Consider the following 20,483-nt stretch of genomic DNA (forward strand, 5'->3'; position numbering starts at 1 on the left):
TGGGAACGTGGCCTTTGCTGGTTTGGGCGCCCTGCCTTCTTCTCTCCCGGCCCGTAATTCCCGTTCGGGGAAGGCTTTTCCACCTGTATTTTCCCAGAAGCCTAACGGTCACGGGCCTCGCGTCCTCTCCGGCTTACCCGCCCGTTAGCCGGGCTCACCTCCTCGTGCGGGCTCGGCCGTCACGTGCGAGCGGACATCTGCAACCGCCCCCGCGGGCCGCGGAGGAAACAAATCCCAGACACTTAGCAGTATTTTTCAGGATTGTGATTTTTGATTTAAGAATCTTTTTTAACATGGCCTTCGTTTGAAGTTGCTTCAAATCTCTCTCGGAAAACAAGAGAAGCTCAAAACCTGAATCAGAATGATGCTGACGAGAATCCTAGATGGTAGACAAGCCAAGTATCGTGAATCCGGTTTTACAATTCACTCACTCATGCACTCGAGGATTTGTTCAAATATTTATTGAGTACTTCTGATGTGCCAGGCTTGGGGCAAGGCGCTGGGTATAACAATGATTAAGACAACGTCCCTCAAGGAGCTCACAGTCTAACGGTGAACTACTGAGTAAACTGAGGCACAGAGTGGTATGTGACTTACCCATGAGGTAGAGAGCGCTAGGTACTGGAAATGTGGGATCAGAGCTGGAGAGAGGGCAGGGTACAACTAACTCATAAAAAGCAAACCCCTTTGATTGAAAAGCAAGGCTGTATACAGAAACATATTACAAAATCTGCTTGCAAAAAGGTTAAAATAGTTTCCAATTTTCATCATGATTAAATTCATGTCTTGCGATGAATTAAGCCATTCCCTGACAGTATTTCCATACTTGTCCCTAAAGCTTTAGGGCATGGTGCTAGTCTGCTCAGACACAGAAACCCTGTAGGGAGCTTGAAATTAAGAAGTATCAGATTTCAATGTCAGCACTGGGAACCATATTGAAATACTTTAATTAAATCCATGAACTTTAAATGTATAGCGTATTTATGATACTTCTACATGTAGAAATTTGGAAAAAACTTTCCTCTAACCCCCATTCAGAGGATTCTAATAAGTTATAGATACCACAGAAATTAGAGAATTTGTCTGTTACTTTCCATATATACATTATTTTGGCTGTACAAGGGTGAAAAGTTTGACTTAGACATATTACATAAGTAATCTAAACACTATACAGATATATACAAAGGCAGCACATTCAGAGGCCTGCACACACCGGCCCAACGTTTAACAGCTAACTGCAGACGTGAACCCGTGTAAGGCAATTTCTTTTGTGACAATGACACGTGATCCTCAAAGGAAAGGGCAGAGTCTGCGAAGCACTGTCCACTCCAGTCCTGACCGTCTGTCTCTTGTGATTCTCTCCATAGTGAGGTGATTTCAGTAGGCAAGATGTCCATTTCACGGACAAAACACAGTGAATAATTATAAAAAGAGTTTTCTTCAAATGCAGAAACCATAATTATCCAGTAATCAAAGTAGTGGGCTTCTCAAAGCCACTACTGGCCTTGATGCTGCTGTCAGGACCAGAGAATTTCATGGATGATTTATTGCTGAGGATCAAATCTGATGCAGAATTCACCCCCACAGGACGCTCCCCCAAGGACTCAGCCCGCGAATTCCAGAATGCTCTCAGGTGCTCACTTCCAGCAATTCCTCACTTTGCTGTGGAGGATTTTCTTCTGCAAAACAACAAACACGAAGGAGATTCTCCTGAGTGAGGGTTTGAGAGGTCGACAGGTACAGAATGTGGGATTCGAGCGCTTCAAAGAAAGGCTGAAGACCCTGGTCAAGAGCCGTACCAAGAAGCTGAGCGCAGAGTCTGCTGGGAAGTCTCGAGAGGAGACACGGACTCGGGCGCGCCCTGACAGCACCTGCTGGAGGACGCAGGCGGCCTTCTCCACCCGGACACCACACCAGGGGCGCCACCTCAGCACCCACTGTAATTCTTCATTTCTGAGATCAAAACTACATGGAATTTAACTATTAAGTTCTTAGAAAAAGTCTAAACTGTAGTTAAGAATGACCTAGTCATTCTTAAATTCAATTTTGTGGCTAGAAAGTATAAAAATAGCTGTAAGGCCACAGAGCCTGTATCTATCTGTATCTCAAAAATCCAGTAGACTCTTGAACAAAATCTGCTTGCAAAAAGGTTAAAATAGTTTCCAATTTTCATCATGATTAAATTCATGTCTTGCGATGAATTAAGCCATTCCCTGACAGTATTTCCATACTTGTCCCTAAAGCTTTAGGGCATGGTGCTAGTCTGCTCAGACACAGAAACCCTGTAGGGAGCTTGAAATTAAGAAGTATCAGATTTCAATGTCAGCACTGGGAACCATATTGAAATACTTTAATTAAATCCATGAACTTTAAATGTATAGCGTATTTATGATACTTCTACATGTAGAAATTTGGAAAAAACTTTCCTCTAACCCCCATTCAGAGGATTCTAATAACTCGCGCCCGAGTCCCTGATGACCAGATGGGTACAATACCTCTGTCGGGGTGCTCCGGAGACCTGTCTGCAGAGGAAGAGGCGCCTGCCCCTTCGGATGCTTTACTGCCCGAGTGGCTCTGCTCCACCTCACATAAATACACGTCGATGGGGCCTCTGGTGCTCCTTATGTGGACTGTGATTGAGTCCTGGCAAAAGACACATAAAATAGCTTAAAAAAAGACACACAGGATGAATGCGAAAATTCATTAATGACATTGTCTTACTAGATTGACAATGACTTTCCAGAACTTCCAAAGTTTCAATTCAAGCGCTATGTCTGAAAATTTAAGTTCAGGCGGTTTTCTTTCTATTGTGTACTTGAGAGAATCATGTACTTGGCTTTCATTACTCCGGCTTCGGCCACTGAGCTGCCGGCCAACTCATGGCACGGCCCTGGCTCCTGGGTTACCCAGCCAGGACCTCGGGGCCCTGATGTGAACACCTCCACACTGGAGGGCCTGCCTTTCTACACTCAGTGACTTGAGGCCTTCTCGGAGGCTGTACTTGAGAGTCCAAAATCGGTGTTCGCATGACCAAGAAGTCTAAAAGCTCCTGTAGTCTCTCATATGGTTAAGGGTGTGTTTAGCTCTTCGAAACACTGAAGAGGTAGCACAGTAACAGACGGGCAGGTCTCTGTCCGCAGAAAAAGCCAGATGATAGGATCCAGACAAAACACACGTCAGCAACATACAAAATACTCAGAAGAACCGCATATAAACAACTATTAATTATTATTCACATCTTTTGGCTTTGAAGCTTTAAATTTACTCGGAATTAAAATACTTATTTTCTGTAAGATATCAGGAAGTAGGGTGCTTATACTGAGAATTATGCTGAATTCTCTGTGTGTGTGTGTGCGTGCGCTGAAACCTGGGAATGGACCAAGGAATGCTAAATTCTCAAGGAACAGTTCTAGTTATAAATGATTCCTTTGTTTCTCTGACTAGAAGAGGGTTCAAGTATCACAGTCTGTTCTCTGCCCTTCCACGCGGCAAGGCCGGGCGAGGTACAGACGCCGTGCGCCCCCTCCTGCTCGCCACATCTCACTGGGGTCTCACAACAGGGCTCCAGGAGACGCAGCTTATCAGGTCTCAAAACCTCACGTCACCTTCTCTGCTGCTTCCCAGGACCAGACATGCAGGCCAGAGAAGGAGCATCCCTGCTCAGGTTCTGGACTGCCAGGCCAGGTCTGGCTCGAATGGCACAGGTTACACAAGCCAAGACTTATCTCCACACAGAACAAACTCTTGCGGCACTCAGACCTGGCAGCCAACTGAGGACTTCCTATTCCGCCAAATCAGAGCTGACCAGCCTTTCCCGTAAAGGGTGAGATAGTAGACATTTTTGGCTTTGTGGGCCATACAACCCTGTCACCACCACGTAAGTTTGCCATTAGAGAGAGAAAAGCAGCCAGACACAATGTCTAAACAGAAGGACATGTGGCTGTGTGCCGGTGAGACTATGCCTAAAAATCTAGCCAGTCAGATTTGACCTGAGGCCAGTCCAGCCACCCTGGCTCAAGCTTCCCAGATCTCACCCTGGACCTCGGTGGGGGCAGGACGCCCCGAACACCGTGCGCCTGTCTACCACTCCCACTTACTTATGGCTGAGAACGGCTGCCCAAGGGCCCACGTTCACTGGCCTCTGAACTGAACTGTCTTGGGCGTGATCCACAAACTCAGCAGAATTTAGCAACGACAGCCTGAAGCAGCTCACAGCACAGGGGGAACCCAGAACCTCATCAGTCACCGCAGCAGGGGCCGCCACTGGCGTCCCAAAGTAAGGATGTGTTGGAAGATTAGTGGTTCGTTATAAAAAAAAGTTTAAACATCTCTCAAACGACTTCTATCAAGTGTTAACAGTTACTTAGGAAACGTGGAATATATCCAAATCTACATAAAATAACGAGGAAACGTCACCCAGAAGTCAGAACTTGAGTGTGACTGGATAAAAAGCTGTCCCTTAACTGATCTGTAACGCCCTGTGAATTACCAACACGGGAGCTCACTTGGACAGTGGTGTGCTGGGGAGAGAGGAGAGTGGAGAGTACTCCTCACTCTGGGGCAGGGGGTCCCTACGGCAATGCAGAGGACACCGAGGGGTCTATCAGGCTGTCACCACTTCATGATCTGTCCCATGAATGGCCACTTTCCTTGGTTCTGGTTCCATCCTCACCAAGCAACCTTCTGAGGACAATCCTCTTTCAATACAAACTTTCCTGCAAGGGAAGGAGTGTGCTGGCAGCTGGTAGGAGTATTTTCATTCGCACAGTAATTTTACTTTTTATTTTGAATGTACCGGTTAATGTTCTAGTTTATTCCTTAGTCTCTGATGGGCGTGGTTGGGGTCAATTCCCCAGGGCCCTCGCTGCCAGCACACTGTACTTCCGGAACTTCAACAATGAGGCCAATTCTTGGGGAGTCCTCTAAGAGGCACTACAGTGTGCCATTGTCTACTACAGGTTGACACAGGCACTGCGGTGCCATCGAGCACGCACACGTACGGTATGACAGTTAAACACAAACTCTGAAGCCACGCTCTCTGGGTTTGAATTCTGGTGCTTCACTTACTGTGTGATCACAAGAAAGCTATTTTTCTCTGCGCTTCCAACTCCTCCCCTTTAAGAGGATAAGGACTAGTCCATTTGCTCTGTATTTGAAACAAGTTAAACTGTGTCAAGTGCCTGAAGCGGTATCAGGTAGGCAACCAACATGCATGTGGTGGTCACCAAGTGATGGAGTTAACTACGACCGTGACAGAGCATAGCCTAAGCCACTGACCTGCCTCCCACTTTTAAAAAAATCCTCTTAGAAATGCAGGGATACCTACTTCCCTGGGAGCTGGAACATCCAATCTGGTTTCTGCCGGAGCTTTCACGGCAATAACAATCTGTTCGTGGAAGGCCTGGATGCTGTGGATATCTTGATACGTCACATACGCTAGTGTAAACATCAGTCAAGGGTCTAAGCAGAATGCTACTTACTGAGGAGATAATTTCTCTCTTATAATACATGCATACAAGTGTAACATTAGAATCCCTGTAGTTTCTATGGGATACAAGCTCACAATCAAGGAAAGCAATTGGTAAAAAATTAATTCATATATAATTATTGCTATTTCATCAACAATTCCTAAGATTTTACAAAGTGTTTTACAATACTTGTAACTTGAAGCAGCCCTTTAAACTCCAGTGTCGTGATTATAACAGTATCTGGGGAAAAATAGTAATAACGCACACGAAACCACTCCAGTGTCGGTGTTTACCCCCTGCCCCCATTCCCCACTCACTGCTAGATCATATTATGAGGACCTTTGGGGACAAAATATTCAGTTTTGATGACAACCTCCTAAAATACGAGGAGGAAAAAAATTCTGTAAAAGAGTGAAGACAACGTGGAGAATCAGTGTTTCATGGCCATCATGTCCTCGTGGGGTTTCTCACATGCCAAATGCTTTTCCATCTCAGTAGGTGAATTTTTTCATTTTGTTTTTCAGTGTTGCCTGAAATTTTACCAATTACATCATTTACTGGGTTTTCCCGATACTTCTTGCTCACAGATTTTTGGGTAGAGGAATAGCATTTACTTTCCTTCCAGTAACCGGACTACGGAAATAGAGGAGTTTAAGTCTGAAGCATGAACGGCTGGGATCCGTGTTGGCTCACAGAGGCAGCGAGAGCGGAGCAGCAGATGGGCCCGGGAGACCCAGAAGATCGCCACCAAAGACCGGTCTCCCCTGCGGGGCCCAGAGGCGCAGCCGGCTCTAGGAGGCTCCGCGGGCCAGAGCGGCAGCGCAAGTGCCGTTTCAGTGACAACCTCATTCCATTGCAGAAATAAACTACGTCACAATTTAGGGAAAACCTGCATTTCACAAACGCCAAGAGAGATTTTACTATCTTTACAGCATTCTGACTAAGAAAACAAACAAGAGCGCGCCATTTTTATTTTAAATGCAAACATGGATGTTGGTACATGGTCACGAGGCAGCATTTAACCTGAACCAACAGCAAATAAAGAAGCAAAAGGCAATTACTTGTGCACATCTGAGGCTACACGATGAAACCTTTACTGGCTTTTAAAACTTCTAATGGTCTGATTTTGTATTTTGAATATTTGAATATATTACTTAAATCCCCAAGTTGACCCTACTATTTAAAATAACCTGCTTTGGAAGGAGAAATTAAAAAAAAAAAACAACCGTTAACAAACAGGGCTGGTGGAGGCGGGGCTGGGGGTGACGAGGAAGCTGGGGGACAGGCATTAAGGAGACAGGATATGAGTGCTGGGTATTGTATGTAACTAAGGAACCACTGAATTCTACCTCTGAAACTAATGACACAGCTTATGTTAATTAAATTGAATTTAAATAAAACGTTAAAAAAAAGACAGAGTTAAAGGATATCGTTCATTTTCTTTGTCGTCTGTTAGCTCAAACAGCTGCTGAGCGCAATTCTTGATTAACTCATCCAAAGCATCTTCCATTGCTGACAACTTAGAAAGTTCCTCCTGCAGCTTCTTCTGTTGGGGCACAGCTCCAAAGTTGCTAAGATCAGATCCTCTTTAAAAGAAAGGTATTAAAAAACAAACAAAAAAAACCTCACCGTCAGTAACATCTAGGAGATTACAGAGAATGCAAGTCAGATTACTGGAACTCCTCCACCAAATGGTGACACCAACCAGGTATTTTATGAACTGACAAAGCGAGGTACTTATGTCACCCATGACCTCCTTCTACTCTAGACAACCATTATTCTTCCTATACATAAACTGATTTTTGTCCCCATTTCTAGTCATCTTTTTTTTTTTTTAAAAGAAAGATTTATTTGGCAGACAGCACAAGCAGGTGGAGAGGCAGGCAGAGAGGAGGAAGCAGGCTCCCTGCTGAGCAGAGAGCCCGATGCGGGGTTCGATCCCAGGACCCTGGGGTCATGCATGACCTGAGCTGAAGGCAGGGGCTTTAACCCGCTGGGCCACCCAGGCGCCTCCATTTCTAGTCTCTTACACAGGGAATGAAAAAAAAACCAACAAACCATTGTAACTCTATGGAAATTAGGGGTAGTAAGCAAAGCTGATAGACTTCACTGAGCACAGAACAAGAGTCAATAACACTGTTAAGCCTTAGTTCTACAATCTACAGCAGGACTTTTAGTAACTTATAATCTTTTAGTCCCCTACGAAAAAGAAGGAATACAGACTAAAATGATAGTTTTGCTAAAATTCTGAGTATTTTCCCCCTCATGTGCATATTCTACTTGGTTCTACGTGAATGTAATGATTATATCCATTACTTTTAAAAGACTTTTTTTTTTTTTAAGTTATTACTACCTACCATGTCATATTGGTATGATATGAACCAAACCACTGATATTTTTTTTTCTTTTTTATGGAAAATAAAGAGGAAAAATGCTGTGACCACTTTACCTTTGGTTTACTAGTTCTCAAATCTGTTCCAATTACTGATTCAGAATGCAGTTTGATGTTAACCTTGAAAGTGTTAATGTTATTTAGCAAACATGTTCAAATTAGAATTCAATCTGCATTTCTGTACTACTGAAAAAATTAACTTCCTTTAGGAACCACTTTCCTCTACCAGCAAAGTTCATTATTTAGAGCCATTTCATGATCTTTGTTGGTAGATTTTTCATTTGCTTGTAATGAAATGTATTTATATGTACGTATACGCTGCCAACTATTTCTTACTGATCCACAAGATTTGCCTATTGTAAACACAAACAGCTAACTTCTTACGCACACATGCACACACACACCTGTAGAGTAACTTCATCTGTATCAGAAGATCTTTTTTCCACAGTCCTCCCTAATCAAACATGAAGTCTTTGGCAACTTTTTTTTTTTTTTTTTTAAGAGAGCGCGAATGAGCAAAAGCACATGCACGAGTGGGGAGGGGGAGACAGAACCTTAAGGAGGCTTCCACGCTCGAGCTCACCACCCTGAGATCGTGACCTAAGCCAAAATCAAGAGGTGGACACTTAAGTGACTGAGCCACCGAGACACCCCTAGCAATGGCCTTTTAGACACTGTGTACTGATTGTTCCTTACATCCAGAAGAGTGTGTGACCCATAGCCTGACTCATAATCATCTCAGGTAATTAAGAATGTAGATTAGCCTCCTGCCTTTGCCCCAGAAAAATGAATTACAACCCTTGGGGCGGGAAGCCTCTAAGTGTTCGTTACACTGTTTTACAGCCTTAACTAATTTTCTCCTGATATCAATCATCACTGGGGAAAAAAAAAAATCTCCTAACAATCAGACGTCCCCTTCTTATGATCTCGAAAAGCAAAACTCCTAAAATTAATCATTATTCCATTCAACTTTTCCATAATATCTGGATGCTATTCAAGGTCTACGGCTTTCATTTAGTCCTAAATAGGGAAAAAACTATGTATCTTGTGGGATAACGTGAGAAATTCTCATAGAATCCTTTCCTAACAAGAAGCCATCTCTTACTTTGTTTTGTCCTGTCAAAACACTGCTGGTATCTAGTCTGTTTCAAGCACGGTGTTGTCACTTAAGGGGAGCGGGGGAAGCCAGGAGAAGTTCAAAACCAACTCACATCCATCGAATATGGTTCTTAGACTTTTTTTCAACCAGATCGATTCCATCTAAGACATTGGTGATGTCATACACTCTTCGTTTCCGCACTCCCAGTTTTGTGGCAACCTTGTTTAAGTCCAGAATACCCCCAGGAGCAGATCTGACAAGATCCATAAATTTTCGAGTTAAATAAACCAGAGATACATCAAAACGAGGTCTCTTCACTTTTAGAGCTTCTGGGAAACAAAACAAACAAATTTATAAAATTCTCAATAGCACTTCTTTCTCAGCTCATTAAGAAAAGTAATCTATTTCCACAGTAGGCACAGACACCTACAGAAATTCCACACACTGAACACATCCCAGCTAATTTTTATGGAACCGACTGCTCACGCTGGATAAAAATGTAGCAGCCTATCTCAGGTAAACAAAGGCTTTCGTGCTAGAGGATCTGACATATGCAGCCAATTCCCCTGGGCGTGGGAATCTGTAGGAGTCCTAACCGAGGGTCAAGAGTTTGCATTTCTACCCGTACGACTCTCAGGAATAGGGTTAGAAATGGTTCTTAAAATGAAATTTCTTATTGGGCCTTCCAGTTAAGAAATTCTTTATAAAGCGAAGGCAAAGACTTGTCTTTTTCTTCTTAACACTTAAATTGTTCCTACGCATACCACAGTGTAACCCAGCTGGAAGTTTCTGAAAGAGCTCAAATTAGTCTTCTATTAAAACATTAGACCACATCTTGAGGAAAGTGGCATCTCTGTATTGTTTAAAATATGCACCAGCCTATATTAAAAGGTAAGGAAACGAAGGGGGGAAAATCTCTTTAACTCCCTCCCCCCTTCATCCACTATGCTGATTCTGGTTTTTCGTACACACCCTGTCCCCTCAGGACACAGACACACGTAAGTGTCAATATGTACATGTAATGTTCTTTAAATAATTTTTAATTTTTTTCATTAACATATAATGTATTATTAGCCCCAGGGGCACAGGTCTGTGAATCACCAGGCTTACACACTTCACAGCACTTACCATAGCACATACCCTCCCCCATGTCCATAACCCCACTCCCTCTCCCTGCCCCCCTCCCCCCAGCAACCCTCAGTTTGTTTTGTGAGATTAAGAGTCACTTATGGTTTGTCTCCCTCCCGTTCCCATCTTGTTTCATTTATTCCTTTCCTACCCCCCGAAGCCCCCACATTGCCTCTCAACCTCCTCATAACAGGGAGATCATATAATTGTTTTTCTCTGATAGACTTATTTTGCTAAACATAATACCCTCTAGTTCCATCCACGTCATTGCAAATGGCAAGATTTCATTTCTTTTGATGGCTGTGTAGTATTCCATTGTGTATATATACCACATCTTCTTTATCCATTCATCTGTGGATGGACATCTAGGTTCTTTCCATAGTTTGGCTATTGTGGACATTACTGCTAATAAACATTCGGGTGCACGTGCCCCTTTGGATCACCAAATTTGTACCTTTAGAGTAAATACCCAGTATGTACACCTAACTTTTAAAAACAAAAATAACAGGCTGCTTTAATTCAACACTGGGAACAGCCTCACTTGGCTGTGTATTGTATTTCAACATTATTCTTAAGGGCTGCATAATATTTAACTGCAAGGATACTGGCTAAACTTACCCCAATACTGGAAATTTTGACTGTTTCCAACTTTGCTATTTTGCCTGATATTTCAGGAAATCCCCCTGTAGCTAAATTTTTGTGTGCATCTCTGTTTCCTTCAGTTAAGTTCCTTGATTTTGAATTGACAGGTAAAAGGGTATTTTGAGGAATGGCTGTCCTGCTAAACCTACTATCCAGGTGGGGTTTCTATCAATTTTACACAGTGTACGAGAGAGGGGCTCAGTTCATGTGTCTGCCTGAATGGAGTAGTAGTATTCCTTTCACCTTTCTCAACTTGATATTAAAAAACAAGTTCTTATGGTTTGGTGTGTGGAGTAAATAATTTTACAAATAACCCAGCTGTGCTTTCGGTGTGAGCTATATGATCTCTCCTCTTCTCTACTTTCAAAGCATACGACTGCGAGTATGTGTCAAAAGAAATATTCATCTTGTCTTCAATCGGGAAATTCCTATATCCAGAAACTCTACAATGTCACATTCAGTTTAAAGCCCACTGGTGGCTACTCCAAGAACACAAGTACGTATTTTATAATGCACATGTCTTCTCTGTGGAGCCCACTCCTACACTTAATGATCAAACAGGAATAAACAGGAATTAAAATGTTTAATTAGAAGAAAGTCACCATTCTACAAAAAAACTTGGCAGACTACAACAGAGAAATTCTAACTTGAAAAAGCACACATCTAATCACCCTAACTGCTAACACGACAGGGTCTTCTAAGCTCAGGTTTAAGTATATTCCCACCATGTTAGTTACTTTAGAAAGTGACTTGAGAAAGCTATTAACTGAAAACATGTAACCTGACAGTTGCTGACAGAATACAACCATGATTCAAAAGGTTTTCAAACAAAGCTGTTCCCTCATCTAGTAAGGAACGCCATCACACTGTCCTGAGGTCAGTGGCAAGTGAGGTATACAAGCTCCCTGAGCAGAGCTGGACCCTGACTGCAGTGGGAGTAAGGAAATCTTCTTGAAGGGGGTGAGTGGGCGGGGACGGAAAGGTGGAGAGAAAGTGCTTCTCCCCTCACAGAGGGCAGGGGCTTACTGAGACAGAGCCGTGGGTGAGAACGGGTGGGTTCAGGGAGCCCGCAGCTGGCAGAGATGGTGAGGGCAGCGGCTGGAAGGCCAGGCCGCCCGGTGGAGCTGGAGTGACCTGTAAGCGCCCTTTCTGTCCAGCCATTCTCTACTGCCCTGTTTCGTGTAAGGATATGAGGTGGCTCATAAATTTAAGGCAAATAAATAAAACCAAATAAAGGAGGAGTCAGGGTTTTCTCTATTTGCAATAGAACATAGTAGAAGAATTCTGGGTTGAGTGAGATCCCAATCCCAGGACTGTGTTAGGAAATCCCACGGGCAGCAGGGTGCCAGAGCCTGAAAGCAGAGAAGTTACTGCGGAGGCTGTGTATCGCGTCCACTGGAGAGGGCGTGAGAGCCCATGCTGGACGCAGCAGCCCCAGATAGAGGCTGAGACGAGGGGCTCAGGTCTGAGAGCTGTGGGGTGAATCCTGACTGAGGTCTCAGTTTATTCATCTATAAAAAAATGAGTAATAATCCACATTTGTACTTTAAAGGCTGGTGAGATAATCCACGCCAAGAGCTTAACACAGCTCGCGCTGTACAAGCTCAGTGTGCGCCAGACAATACCGCGGGGTGGTGGAGACGGTCAGAGGACACACGTCCCACGCAAAACTGACCAAACCCGGGGACCAGCTATGCAGGAGACTGCGGCAGGGGCTGAGAAGAAATCCAGGGCTGATACTAAGATCTACATGTGGATCTAGGCATGGTCTATTCCTTGTGGTTAGGACCAAATTAAGGGGAAGTCAGGGGTCTACCTACGGTAACAATTTTCAGAAGGATGGGAACCACAGCAGTTGGTACTCCATCTCCTTTCGATGACTCTGCACCCCGGTCCATGGCAGGAAGGGGAGAGAGCAAAGGCAATCGAAGGAAGTCTGGAGGACCAAAGGCAGTTTGTCCTGTTATCAACCGCCTTCAATTCTGCTGATGGCAGCGAGTAACTGATCTCACAGAATTCTGAGAAAAATACCCTTAAACATGGACCACTCCATTTTAAAAATGATTTCTAAAAGCAACAAAGAATCAGCCAGTGTTCATGTACATTATTTAGCCCACAACCTCAACTTTTACTTAAGTTTACCTAAGTTTTCCATAAATTTATGTACATTTAAAATACATCATTTAAATCATATGAAGCTCAAACTAAAAAAACTTAAAACCTATTCAGGATCAACTTACTTCTCATGGAGACATACTGTACATTATCTTCTAAATTAATCCTTATTTTTGATGGCTGGAAAACAGAAAATACAGAAATTTAAATTAGTAATTTAAAGACAATAATGCAAAATGAGCAAAAGCAAATGAAAAGCATTTCCTGGATAACATGAGGGTTTGTATTTTTTTCCACCCTTGGGTAATAATTCAGTTGGGGGAAAGGCAGACCTTCCTGCATACTGTATGTATGCAAGGACAGCTTGCTTTCCCACACACTTTGCCATAAATGCAGCCACACTACATGCTGTCTACACCAAGAGCTATGGAAAAGCAGAGTCCAATGGGCAACCCCCCCCCCTTTTTTTTTTTACCTTTTGACTATGAAAACATGATCTCTTTATCTTGGAAGAGTCCCAACAGTATCCTGGCCCCTCTGGGGCAGGTCCCAGTACGTATAAATCCTATGGGTGAACAATACCGGAGATTTCCAAAGTGTCCATAGTAATGACACATTCATCTCCTTTGTATACAAAATAGTTCTTGGCTTAAGATGGGGGTTTGGGACTACCAGCCACCCGACTTCCTAGATGCCGAGAGATCCTGGCCTTTATCTGTAACACAGTGTGTTGATATCATTTTATTGCCCATTTTCCAAGCTACTATGAAGATTAAAAAGAAATTGTGTCGATGGTAAAATCCTATGCAACCCTAAGAGACTATTATCATTTTGCATTTTGAACCAGAAGAGCACCTGGTACATTCAAGCACTTGGTAAGTATTTGTTAACATGGGAAGTTGAAATAGGATCTTGTCGCAGATAACTTCAACTGTGCAGTAACTCCAAACTCTGAAATGGTGAGTACTTAAGACACAGGACACAGGGTGAAGATTCCCTCCTGTGTACACCATAAATACAGATCCCCGAGAGATTATCAAGCATCATTTTCTGTGCTCTACTACAACATGCATCCTCTTGCTAGATCAGCCTGACATCTGGCAAGCCTTTCCTGCTACTCTAACTTTGGTAAACGGCATTCAACAAGTAGGCCCCAGAAAGGATTAGACAAGACTCCTTTTGAAGTGACTTTAAAATCAGAATAAATGGGAGTGCCTGGGTGCTTCAGTCCGTTAGGCATCTGCCTTCGCGCAGGTCATGGTCTCAGACTCCTGGGATCTAGTACACATCGGGCTCCCTGCTCAGCGGGGGAGTCTGCTTCTCCCTCTCCTTCTGCCGCTCCACTGCCCCGCCTGCACTCACTCTCTCCCTCTAAAATGAATACATAAAATCTGAAAAAATAAAAAAATCAGAATAAATGTTTCCTCACAGAAACGTTAGTGAGCTATTAGGGAGAAGGAAAAAAAAAGTAACTGAAATGCTATCTGTACACTTGGTCCATGTCATTTAGGTCCACTGGATCAGAGCAGTGCACCTCGCCCCTGGAGGAAGCCGACAAGGCTCTCCACTCTGGTACAGACCCCGGTAAGAACCCGCAAGTGCAAACAGGAGATGGAACAGAGGCAGCTCCCACTCGAGGTGAGGAGCCATCAAGGTCCCTCTCGAAAGGAGACTGACTGCGTACACTCCTCTCAGGCACATCCACCTTCTTTTTATTCTGAAATAATCTCAGCTTTCACGAAAGGGACACAAGCAGCACTAAGAAGTGCTACATACCCTTCATCCAAATCCCCCACGTCCTAATGCTTTAGGACATCTGCTCTATCACTTCTCTACACGCGTGTAATTCTTTCCCTTGGAATCACGTGAGGGTACATGGCAGACCCCTACGGAACACAGCGTGTGCCTCAAGGATGTTCCCTTATACGACCACCAAATAATTACCAAGAAGTCTGTGCCAACTCAGCAGTTTCTTTCTTTCTTTTTTTTTTTTTAAAGATTTTTTTATTTATTTGACAGACAGAGATCACAAGTAGGCAGAGAGGCAGGCAGAGAGAGAGGGGGAAGCAGGCTCCCTGCTGAGCAGAGAGTCCAATGTGGGGCCCGATCCCAGGACCCTGAGACCATGACCTGAGCTGAAGGCAGACGCCTTAACCCACTGAGCCACCCAGGCACCCCCAACTCAGCAGTTTCTAAAGAAACGCTCAGCAAAGCCTGGACTTTGAGGGCACTCCAGGGAAGGTTCAAAAGGAAGAGAAGATCATGCTACTAGAAAGCAGAAGAAAGAAGATGTCTGCTATGCTCAGAGAGAACCCTTAGCGACACCGCTGACTGCAGTTAATGCGGGAACTTGACAGTAGTCATGGGTCAGGTAACCTGAGATTTCCACACCAAGTTGACTGCGGCACCTGGTTTCTCTCTGCAGCCTACAGCAAAATGTGTGAGGGAGAACTCAAGAAAGGGATTTTTAAACAAAAAGGAACCTGAATTGAAAGACTTTAAAATTCCCAGCCTTGAGGCGCTTGGGTGGCTCATTTGGATAAGCGTCTGCCTTCAGCTCAGGTCGTGAACCCAGAGTCCCAGGATGGAGCCCTGCAGTGGGCTCCCCACTCAGTACGGAGTCTGCTTCTCCCTCTGCTCCTCCCCCTGCTCACTCACTCTCAAATAAAATCTTAAAAAAAAATTCCCAGCTTCTCCAGAAGCTCAAGTTAAGAAATGACAGCTGAGAAAGACCAAATCCAAGGTGAAATCTAAAGATGACGGTGAAGGGCGCGCGCGTGACTCAGTCGGTTAGGTGTCCAGCTCTTGATTTCAGCTCAGGTCATGATCTCAGGGTCATGAGACTGAGCCCCAAGTCAGGCTCTTCGCTGGGTGTGGAGCCTGCTTGAGATTCTCTCTCGCCCTCTACCCCTCCCCCTCTCCCTGCCCCTCTCTTTCAAAAAAAATGAAGCTGACAGTGAGGGTGTGACGGCACAGCCTCCGAGAAGACCTCAGGTGAATCAAAGATGCTGCCTCAGAGAGCTGTGCAGTCACACAAGAGGCCTTGACGGAGATGAGCCCCACAGATCCTCTAAGTCTCAGCCAGGGCCTCAAAGAGGGCCCAGGGCCCTGTCCACCAGCCACTCCAACAGGAGCCTAAGGCGGAGAAGGGTTCAGCCAGAAGAGAGGTGGGACGCTTGTCTGCGGAGTGAGCCACAACAGGATTCACAGAAGGTCCACACGGTTTTTGGTTTTCAGGAGAACTGTATCAGCGAAAACACTGTCAGCTTGGATGAAAGGGGACACGGTTTAAATTGAAAAAGGTTACTCAATACCCAAAGTTCTACTGCCAGGAAGCAGGCTGATAAAATTACTCAGCTACGAATAGGGATTTCCTCTCATGAGCAAAAAAGGAAGACAGTGGAACAAGCAGCCCAGAGGGTAGAGCTGGCAGCACAGAGAATTGTTCCCTGACACCTAACCAAGAAATTTCTAACACTTAGCAAGCTGATTTTCAGAACTACTCCGGACCATTACCTCCCTGTTACTCCCATTTCCTCCTTTAGGAACAGGAATCTCTAGAGCAGGTATCAGGTCTGTCGCACTAGTGTATGCTGGCTGTGCTGGGGTGGGGGAGAGAGAGGGTCAGATAATGGTCTTTTTAGCGTCACGTGTCTAAAGATCTGGAGGAGCTGGACGGGCTGTACTCGAAGACCTCCATCCGAGGAGCCTGGATGCTTATTTTATTCTCCAAGTATAAAATCTGTTATTGTGAGGCTCGGATTGTCCCAGGTTAGGCCAATGGGGGCCTTTTCAAACTGGTGCCTGTGCAGGACACTTATTTTTTACCTTTTCAGCGTCGTGAGGATAGTAGTCCTCCAATATCTATCGGACTAACCTGCCCGGGTGCCAGCACAGAATGCTGCTTCTAGTGCTGACCACCCACCACTGGGGAAGCTGTCACGGTCTTCAGTCCTTTCGAGGATTCTCACGGGGAGGTTACTCTCTGGTAAATCCCTTGAGGGATGCCAAGGGAGAGCTCAGTAGTAGAGAAACCTCAAGAATGGACTACCTAAGAAAAACTTTCCCTTTCAATCACCCAACTGGTTCTGTGCCCCAACTTGTTCAGGCTTGATACCTAGCCTGTCTGCATTTCCGCTGGGGAGTGCCTGGAGAAGACAGAGGCCGCCAGACTGAAAATCAGTACGATCTCAATGCACACAGCTCTCCAGGAACCAGCAGCTCCTGACAAGCAAGTCTGCACAATGGAAGCAATTTTACGACTGTTCCAAGTCCCGCATCTGAAGACTGCAGAATAAATTATAATTTGAGATCTTAAAGGACAAAGGAGCACTAGGTCAGTGTTAGGGACTAAAACCTTAAGCACTGCCTCTAAGTTGGTGAAACATTTCTCTATGCAGATGTCTCTTTGTTCCGCCTGCCTATTTTGGGGAGTCATATTCCTTTAAGAGCCCTTTGGAAATAGACCCCTGTCCAAGGTGTCTGCATTCTCCTCATTCAAATTTTCCTCATTTTTCAATGTGCAGACTAAGTTCCACCTCCAGCCAATACTACTTCCTCCCTTCTCTAAAATTCGGTTTTCAAGCCATTTACCTGGGGAAACATCTATCACTCAGGCAAATGCATGACTAGACAGTGGACTGATCTTTGCATAGCAACACACTTCATTAAATATCCAGTCACTGGCCAATCAAAAAACACCGAGAGGGCAGTTTAAATCACCATTTCACAAGCAGGAAAATAAACACACATCCAAACATGTACAAGTACCTACTTCAGTCATCCAATAACTACGTGCCAAATGTTTTTGCGAGAGGCACCAAACCACTGCGGATGTAACAGCGAAATGGACAGAGTCACTGCACTCAGGGACCTACGAGCCACATGCCGCAGGCAGGGTAAGTAAGCACAGGGTGCTCTCGGAGCACAGAAGGAGTGCCTAACCTAGTCCTGACGGGTCAGGGAAGGCTTCAGACAAGGAACCTACACACCCAGACCTGAAAACCAGGGGAGGTAACAAGGAAAGGGCTTTTGGGGAAGGTGGAGTATGAATATGAAGGGATCCAAACGAATACAGAAATTTGGAAATCTAGCAACTATAAGCAGTTCAAAAAAAGATAAATCCAGGAACCTGACTATATTAAGAAGTTTCTACTGTGTTCTGAAAGCACTAGGAAACTGCGAAGGATTCTTTAAGTCAAATGACATGGTCAGAAACATGCTTTAAAAAGACCACGATAGTTACTATGTGGAGAGTATCTAGAAGTCTGGGGGCAAGGCCAGAAGCAGGAAAACACTGCAACAATCTAAAAGACGGTGAGAAGTGCCAAGTATTGGTGATTAATTTTCACGAGATCGGGAGGACAGAGGGGGTCAGTTGGGAGAAGGGAGAAGGCAAGGATAATACCCAAGCGACTAGCTTAGGCAATATGGTGGGTGTGGTGCCATTCAGAGAGATAAGAGAGAGCAAAGCTGTTGCGGCTTTGGCAAGAAGATAATGAGTTTAATTATGGATAAGAGTTTGAAATCTAAGAAAAGTCAGCAGACAGTTGGAAAGCTCTGAGCTGGATTTATAGATCTAGGAGTTAGGACACAGTAACAGAAACTGCCCAAGAAGATAAGAATATCTAAGACTTCAACGGATGTGTGTATCTTCTGATGTTAGGTGCAAAATTAACTGGTTCTTCCACAGTTGAGAGTTCAGGGCTTTTATCAAAGCCTCAAAGATTAAGACTACCAACACAGACGGTACCGATAAAGACAATATCAGAAGTCCTAAGAGTGGCGAATGACATCCCACATGAAGCTCGTGTAGAAAGAGTAGAAGAAAACCCGAAATAGCACCAACACGTAAGATATGCGGAGATAAAGAGCAGTAGAGACCAGATGAGTACACGGAGCACCACGAGTATATACGGCCAAAACAGCCATTCAAAGGTGAGTTTCCAACAAAATCAAGTGGTCAGTCGTGTGGAAACTAGAGATAAGGGGTGAAACATCTGACGGAACTGACAAGGCTGTTGGCAAACTTGGTTAGAAGAGCTGTGCGGAGAGCAGAGGTCCCCAGCCCAGCAATGTAATGACAATGGACACAGTGAAAGCAAACAACTTTCTGGAAAAGTCTGGAGGGAAGAAATACAGATGACAGAATATCTAGAATTAAGGGAAGGCTCTTTTAAGGTGAGGAAATATTTAGGATGCAGTTAAAGCGGTCCAGAATTAAACATCAGGGGTCAGACATGGTGAGATTAAATCCAGGCTTCTCCAGGTACTATCTAACCACTGGCAAGCCACTTAACACTTCCAAATCTATCTTGACAACTGGAGAACAAGAATGATAATCTCGCAGGACTGCTAACAGGAATTAAATAAGATTATGCTCGTAAATTATTTTTGAGCACTGAGCCACTATGGTGACGGGGCAATATTAACTTCATGTTTCATTACGGAAGAATCCAGTAGAAAAGAAAATACAGGGAGAAATGGAAAATCATGGACTCATCAAAGCCTCTGAGAACCACGAAGAACAGACTGCATCTAATCTAAAACAAGAATAGATCCTGGCTTCTCTCTCTCCTTAGAGGAAACTAACCTTACGCAGGGAGGGAGCGCGACCTTCCTGGATTTGCCGAAGGGGCAGCCTATGGGGGGGGGGGGTAATGTAGTGTGGGGTTTTAAATGGCTACAGCCAAGTAAGAGAATGGGAGAGGAGGGCGAAGACAAACACAAATAAGTTGCAGAGATACGCGAGGGTCCAGGAGAGGCAGAAAACGCGAAATTGGGCAATTTTCTCCAACAGCGCTCAGAGCACAGGACGGGCAGCTGGGGAGCCAGGGAGACCGGGTGCTCCCGCTGCGAACCAGGCTCAGGGAAAACCCACGACCCGGAGGGCGGTGGGTCCGGCTTCCCAGCGGACGTGAAGAGGCTGCCGGACCTGAGAGCCGCTCCCGCCCCCCCACGCGCCGCGCCAGGGCTCCGGCGCTCCCAGCACAGGCCATCCCCGGGGCTTACCAGCAGGCCCTCCACATTGATGGGGTCGCGGCACCGACGGCGCACCGTCTCCTCCGCCGGGTCCACCAGCAGACTGGGCAGTTTCCGCGCCGGCAGCTGCTGACTCATGCTGCCCAGCCCGCCGTCCCTCGCCTCGCACCCCGCGAGCTCTTCCGCCTTCTCCCGCTCCGGCCGGGCACCGCCCCCAACGCGCCGGGTCCCGGGGGCCGAGCACGAACCGGGCCCGCAGCTTGCTCCGAGGCGCCACTGCCTAGCCCGGCCCGCGAACGAACGCAGCACCGCTCCACGATCTCGGGAGCTACAACGCAGACGGGAAGAGTGCAGGGTGACCCACGGCTCTCAGGACGCCAGGCTCGCCATCTTCCCGCATGCGCAGTGCGCCGCCCCCCCCGTGCGCATGCGTGCCGTTTCCGGAGCGCTCCCACGCACTAACTCTCTCCAGGCGACCGGAGCCCGGGAAAGCCCGGACGCGAAATCCACGGAGAGGATGGCAGAGGAGAGGAAGAGGTGGAGCAGGAATTTCAGAAGAAGGGAACAGAGCCAGAGAAAAGAGGCTTCGGTGGCGGGGGAACGCCATTGTCAACACTGATCACTGAAACTTCTGAGCGTGCGACTGTTAATTAACCTT

General features: G+C 45.4%; 1 protein-coding gene across 1 annotated transcript; it reads right to left on the reverse strand.

Moving 5' to 3' along the window:
- Positions 1 to 446: 446 nt before the first annotated feature.
- On the reverse strand, positions 447 to 20,261 carry E2F6 (E2F transcription factor 6). Its single transcript, XM_082745770.1, has 7 exons — positions 19,856 to 20,261; positions 12,970 to 13,024; positions 9,072 to 9,288; positions 6,899 to 7,054; positions 5,327 to 5,441; positions 2,496 to 2,643; positions 447 to 1,679 (listed from the first exon to the last, which is right to left on the reverse strand). The coding sequence occupies exons 1-7, from the start codon at positions 19,961 to 19,963 to the stop codon at positions 1,630 to 1,632; spliced, it is 849 nt and encodes a 282-aa protein (XP_082601896.1). The 5' UTR covers positions 19,964 to 20,261; the 3' UTR covers positions 447 to 1,629.
- Positions 20,262 to 20,483: the final 222 nt, after the last annotated feature.

The sequence above is a fragment of the Mustela nivalis genome (assembly GCF_964662115.1).
Source record: "Mustela nivalis genome assembly, chromosome: 8".
In the NCBI taxonomy this organism is placed as follows: domain Eukaryota; kingdom Metazoa; phylum Chordata; class Mammalia; order Carnivora; family Mustelidae; genus Mustela; species Mustela nivalis.